This window comes from Apium graveolens, chromosome 2 (genome assembly GCF_009905375.1).
Source record: "Apium graveolens cultivar Ventura chromosome 2, ASM990537v1, whole genome shotgun sequence".
In the NCBI taxonomy this organism is placed as follows: Eukaryota; Viridiplantae; Streptophyta; class Magnoliopsida; order Apiales; family Apiaceae; genus Apium; species Apium graveolens.
In genome coordinates, this window is record NC_133648.1 from 98240880 (window position 1) to 98248001 (window position 7122).

The window sequence follows — 7122 nt, forward strand, 5'->3', positions numbered from 1 at the left end:
TCACCAAACCCTTAATCGGGGCCCACAGTCAACAGACAAAAAAAAAGATGGGCCCACGTACTAAACTGTTCAATTATAGTACATGCTTACGTGCATGCAGTAACAGTCGGCAGAAGTAACGTGGCAGATACTCTGATTTGTCAGTTACCATAATTAACACAGACTCTTTCTTTTCCTCAGATTTACATAACTCTCCGAATTTACACCCTTTTATTTCGCATCTATTTACTGTTTTATTATTTATCCTTTTTTACCGTCTTATTTTATTTATGGAGAAATTATCGAATCTAGAATTTACACATTTCCCAAACAAACAAACCACCAAATTTCCCTCTTAACTTCCTCCTCAAACTCACATACGTTATATATACGCACATCTTTTTCATTCAACTTCTCTCCTCCGTGAAAACTATAATAAACTCTCTCTCGTCTTCTTCTATATACATACACACATTCATTCTAAGGACAGCAAATATCAAACATATATGGCTGTTGAAACTCCGCATCTCAGTTTGTTACCGCAACAACTTATCGGAATCAGGTATGGGTTTCATTGTATTCTTCTTTTATTTTTTTCGTGTTCGATGGCAAAAATTTAAATACTTAAGTTTCGAGAGAATGGTATCCGCAGACAATGTTTTAAGTTTTTCTTTTCTTTTCTTTGTTGTGTTGAGTGGCTAATGTTTTTGAATGTACAGGGAAGGTGTGAATGGGAATGCAAACGTGTATGGTACTCCGGTTGGATACGGAGGAGTGCCTTTGAGGTCTGGTACGACGACGGAGACATTTGTTCAGGTGTACGGTTCAGGCATTATGGATTCTTTTCCGGCAAAGAATTATCGTGCGGTGAAGACAGAGAGTGGAGTTAGTTATTCAAGAAAACGAAGCATAGATGAGATTAGTCCTATGCTTGCCTTACCGAATAATCAGAGCGTTTTGAATCCGTATTCATTCCTCGGTGATGATATTTCGCATCAGATCCAGTATCAGCAGTTGGAGATCGATCAGTTCATCGCTCAGCATGTAAGAAACTTTGTCCAAATCTGATTTGAATTCGGTTTTTACATATTTATGTTTGACTGAAATTTAGTGAAATTCTGAAAAATCATGATCAAGGCTTTGCCGTTTTGCACTTTTGCATGTATTGTTCTAAAAACTTATTTGCGAATTTTCTCATTTTCATTTGAACCGGAACCTATATATGTTTATTTGCAATGCATTGCTTGAATAGGTTAATCAATTAAGAGAGTGATGAGTTCCTTGCTTAGTACATAAGAAATTCAATCAAAGTGCAATTCTTTGTTTGAATATCTGAACATCTTTATTTTGTGGATGAATTGTTTGATGAATAAATATGTGAATTAGTTTTGTTTGAATTTGCAGACTGAAAAGGTGAAATTAGAGTTAGAAGAACGTCGTAGAGGAGATTCCAGGAGAATTATACAAGCAGTTGAGGCAGGGATACTTAAGAGATTGAGATCGAAAGATGAAGAAATCAACAAGATCGCAAAACTAAATTGTGTATTAGAGGATAAAGTGAAGTCTCTGTTCATAGAAAATCAGATATGGAGAGACCTGGCGCAATCAAACGAGGCCACAGCCAATGCACTTCGAAGCAATCTCGAACAAATTCTATCTAATGTTGATGTTCAGAATGAGCAGTTCCACAGAGCAGGCGATAATGCTGCCGTGGATGCTGAGTCGTGTTGCGGAAGTAATTACGAGGATGAGGAGATAGATAATCACGGTGGTTTACGAGAGGTGATGAGTACTTATCGATTGTGCAGAAGCTGTAGGAAAGAGGAGTCATGTGTGTTGCTGTTGCCGTGTAGGCATCTGTGCTTGTGCACAGTGTGCGGATCGTCCCTGCATACTTGTCCTGTTTGTAAATCCACCAAAAATGCTAGTGTTCATGTTAACATGTCTTCCTCGTGAAAACTTCGGAAGTTTAGAGAATACAACCCAAGTACTAAAGTACACGGTTTTATCATCTTCATATTTATTTTTTATTTGATTTGTTCTCTTTAATTTATGAATTTTGAAATGAAATGCCATGGTACGGATGAAATGTCCACCTGCTAATTTACGACTATAATATTCAGCATATCGGAAACAAATTCCGACAGATAGGAGTCACCATATATTGACACAGGGACAAAAAATTGGAAAGTAGCCGTTTAGATAACTTTGCTTTCACATTTCTGAAAAGTAGTAAAATAAAAATTAATTTAGTTTAACAGAAATATATCCGAAATATATATATATATATTTTAAATTATATTTTTTTTATATATAATATAGTAAAAAGAAACAGACTAGCATGCCCATGACCCAATTACCTAATTTTAACAAGTCACGGTCGGTTGCTTTAACTTCAATATTAATATAATTCGGTTCGATCCGGTTCATAATATAATTTCGGCCTGTTTTAATAAAAAAAATGATAATTCAGTTTTCGATCTATTCAATTCGATTCGATTTTAGATCAAATCAGCCAAATATTTGGCCATAATTAGAAAAAAATTATTACTTTGATTTTTGGTTAATTCGCTTCAATTAAATTTTTGACCAAAACAATCAAATACTTACCCTCATTTAAGGGACATGATGAGTTTATCCATGTCTATAAAGAATCAGATTCCCATCCTTGTTAATCGGCTGTATTAAGAATGTTATCGTAGGATATTTCATTGGGTTAATGTCTTTATGCAAACTCAATTGGTGCCGCATTTACGAGAAGTCAAGTAGAAACGTTAACTGGCATTTATTATCGGGAACTGGAAAGTGGAAACGGAAGGACCGGCGCATACTAACAAAACCAGGCGCAACATAGCAAGTAAAATGAGAGGGGGTCCAAGAAAAGCATCGGCAACTTTTTTGGGTACGTAGGAAGGGGGGATGATACGTAGCACAGGGTCAACTGAAAAAAACAGTGGAAAAGTCACGTAGGACGTATGTCGCTGTTGAATTACAGGAATGAGGTTGAGCCCACAATATGCTAAATGGGCTAACCTCGTGTTCTGGCTGCCTTGTACTGTGAACCGGGGCGCGCGGCTTTAAAGACCATTGGGACCATTCCTTCACCCACAAATTTATACAAGTGGTTGCGGAATCACGCCAAACCCGTTTCCCACACCAAAAGTTGTAATCATCAAACTACTTATTTTTCACGTATGTTATTGCTTAATATTTTTTGTTTCAATTATATTCGATTTAGTTTATTTTTATTTTTTATAAAAAAAAACTGGTATAAATAATATATATTGTGTTTAGTTAGCTTTTAATCTATTAAGCGTAACCAAAATATCAAGAACGATTTTTTTCCCTCAATTGGTTTTGATATTTTTTCCCAACTTTATTAGCTAATTAAAATGTATTATACAAATTTAAATATAATGATAACGATAATAGTAATAAACTTGAAATTATTTCGTTTACTATTATGTGGCAAATCAAGTCAAAGGATTCAAACAAGTTGGGAATCTAATTTAAATGGAGCAAGCTGAAGACTAACACTTTCAAAAATTATATGCAAAATAGTAGTGCTAGAAGAACAGAGTACCTACACAACTGAGTTCGAGAACAAGTTGATATATTCGTAAATTTTTCAACATAAAGTTAGGAGGCAAACTAATATTTCATTAAGTCAAAACTTAAAGAAACGCGAAATTTTCAAACAATAATGAATTTAATTTCGATAATATTTTAGCGAGCCGAACATCCTAATTTTGGACTCAGTTCGACTGTTTTTAGACCATCAAAGATCTTATACAATATAATATGGTATTATTATGTAGGGTGACTTGTATGGACTAATGGGTTACCGTGTGAAAGAGGGAATTTCTAAAACACTGAAAATGTAGAAGGGTTGAAACGTAAAGGAGTAAAAGAGATAGTGAAAGATGGTAAAAGACAGAGATTGGCGTGTTTGACAGGGCCCCATTGCTGTTTGGATTTTGTATAGTTTTTAGGAGAGATCATGAAACAGTGAGGACAAAACAGTACTGCTGGTACCAAGGCAAGGGAAGGGAAGGAGTTGGACTGTAGTGTTTGGTTAACATAATGTGTGAAAGGGACCGGGGGCTATAATGAGAGTGTGACTTGTTCGGCTTGACAAAAATTTGTCTAAATCTATTGATTGATTATGTATCTGTTAATTATTCGTCACAACCTGTAAATTTATACAAACTGAACACAAACATAAATTTCCGAAACCAGAACCGGCCCGGACCGGCCCGCATAGACCGGGAACGAATTGCATGGCGCTAATCGGCACGGTTCAGACCGCGGTTATTCGGCTCGGCCGGCGAGTCCTTGCCTCGCGCCAGCTTTCTTCCTGCTCCAACAGACAACGGTCACTTGCAGACTCTGCTCAAACAACGTTCAATTGCAACGTTCAACTATAACGTTCGATTTCCTGTTACCTATAAATATTTAGTTCGCTCTTAACCTTTTTTTCACTCTAAAATTGCAAGAGACATTTTAGTAGTTCCCGCATCTACAATTGCTTCCGAGTCCGCTTTTAGTGCCAGTACAAGAGTGTTGGACGAGAAGAGATCAATTCTTGCACCGGATGTGGTCAAGATGTGTGTTTGCAAAAAGGATTGGGATCAAGCGGCAAAGAGACAATAAGGGAGGAAAAAAAATGACTTGGACGGCGAAGAGGATACTTGGATGACGATGGACACTTCATCGGAATCAGGTATGTCAGCGAACGATCCATAAGAACAAAAAGAATTTGAATAGATGATAAAATATTTCTGCCATGTATTTTTAGAATTTGTTATGTTTTGTATTTTATTTAAAATATAAACACAGTTTGTTCTATTTTTTTAGAGAGGAGTACTCTCAAATCAATTGTAACTTTTTTTGTAATTAATAAAATTTATATAGGTATCGTCCACTTTTCCTTATTAACATGCTAGTTTTACAAATCCGGGGAAAAAACATAATTTTGAAAAGAAAAATTGAAGATAGAAAAAATAACTCAATTATTTCATTCGGCCCTCAAGCACCTTCTGCTTCTTTATGCAACTTCTCTAATATAGTAACTCATTTGCAAAAACTAACTTTATTTTTCAAAAATAACAAATTTATTTTTTCAAAAACTAAATTTTTAAAAATACGAGTAAAAATAAAAGTTGTTTGTTTTGATTAGTTTATCAAATAAAAATACGAGTAAATTATTAAAAATGTTGAAATGTTAATATGTTAAAATGTGTTATAAATTGAAAAAAAAATCAATATTAAAAATGTAAAATAAAAACGGAAATCAAAAAAATGTAAAATAAAAACAGAAATGCAAAGTTTGTAGTTGTATAGAGTAAAAAACATAACATAAAAAAAAGCAGTCCACACCACACAACCACAAATCAACACGGTTAAATTCGTTATTCGTTCGCTTATTCGCCTCGAACCGCTAGACTAGCCAAACCGCCAAATTCGCCTTATTCGCGAGCCGTTCACGCGTTAATATTTCGTCAAACCGGCACGGCACGACACGACTTGTTCAGTTTCACGAGTCGTTCACGAGTTAATTGACTGATGAACCGGACCGCTGAAAATTTGGCTCGGCACGCTTATCCCGATTGTTTGGCCGGCTCTACTTGTGAATAGGGTTCTGAAAAAATGGAAATGCAATGAAAAATTAGTAAAATTTGATGAAAATCGATTTGTGTATCACTTTTATGGAATTAATCTGGTGAGAGTGTGACATGTAAGAGGATCGAGAAAAAATGGAAATACAACTGAACTGAAATTGAAATAAATATAAATTGATACAAATCGATGTTGTATTATCGAATTGATCCGAAATCGAAAAAATTTGAATGGAATAAAATTAAATCGATCCAATTTCATAAATAAATAAATAAATATATATGTACTATATAAATTGTTAATCCACCTTTAAATTTTAAAGTTGAGACTTTAATATAATATAATAAATATATAATAACTTATAAATTATTAATAAAATACGAATATTAAGATTTAATATAATTAAAATTATTAAAAACGCATATTTGCAAGGGCGTAGGGCTGTCCTATATATACAGTTTCTTTGAGGAAATCGCTAGAGTACTGAGACTGCGGTTTTATAACTTTATAATAGTCATCATATCTGTATAATACTTGAATTTTTCTATTACATGCACATATAATAAACATGAAAAATTATAAATTTAGGTTATTTTATTTAATTTCCTTTTTATAATAATAATAATTTTTTTGACACAATAAAAAAATTCCATAATACTCTATGGCTAAGTAATAGTAGTATATTATTGTGACTTGGGACTTGGGAGTCAGGCTCACGGAAGACTGCATGTTACCCAACGGGTAAATTTTGAACAGGTCCTCTTTAGACTCATGTCCCATTTGTTTGGCCATAAATGTTTCTGAATCGCTTCCCTCTAACCGAATCATATATTAAGTTCATTTGTTTGGCACCTTTTTGCATATGAACGATTTATATTTTTCTTAGCCATTCATGTAAAAAACTGGGGAAGAATGGTTCATGGGTGATACTAGCTGCTAACTTTCCTTTCTTATCCCCTTCTTATGTAAATTTTTATATTTTTATTATTAACTATTATTTTGACATCATATTATGTATGATCCTACACTAATATTTAAATAAGTTTTTTGATATAAAATAATTTTGTTAAATGAATACAAATTTTATAAATAAATAAAATTCTTTGACTTTAAAAATTGTCATTTATCAAAATTTTATCTATCATCCAACACGTTGATATATTTTGTTTGCAACTGATTAGTTATATTTAACAATTTACAATTATTCTAAGTTTTAGTATTTTAATAATACATATTTTCTCCACATCCAACATGCAGAAATACCTAGATTCTTAGATTTTGTAAAATTTAAGACTTATCTTTTGGAAAAATTATTAGCAAAATTTTCATTCAGAATTCATAAAAAATTATGTACCAAACAATTTTATTCATTTAATATTCAGAATTTTGATTCATTCAAATCATTCAAAATTATTAATAACTCAGATGTAAATGATTCAGATTTGCCAAATGACCCCTTAGACTGCAGTAAATAAATATAGATTTTTTTTATTATGTGTCATGAGCATACATTAAATATGAAAA

The 7122-nt window shown here is 33.1% G+C and overlaps 1 protein-coding gene across 1 annotated transcript; it reads left to right on the plus strand.

Annotated features, from left to right (window-relative positions):
• The first annotated feature begins 360 nt into the window (after window positions 1-360).
• On the plus strand, window positions 361-1990 carry LOC141707681 (putative BOI-related E3 ubiquitin-protein ligase 3). The gene is made up of 3 exons (XM_074510985.1): window positions 361-541; window positions 699-1023; window positions 1384-1990. The coding sequence occupies exons 1-3, from the start codon at window positions 486-488 to the stop codon at window positions 1933-1935; spliced, it is 933 nt and encodes a 310-aa protein (XP_074367086.1). The 5' UTR covers window positions 361-485; the 3' UTR covers window positions 1936-1990.
• The last annotated feature ends 5132 nt before the right edge of the window (window positions 1991-7122 follow it).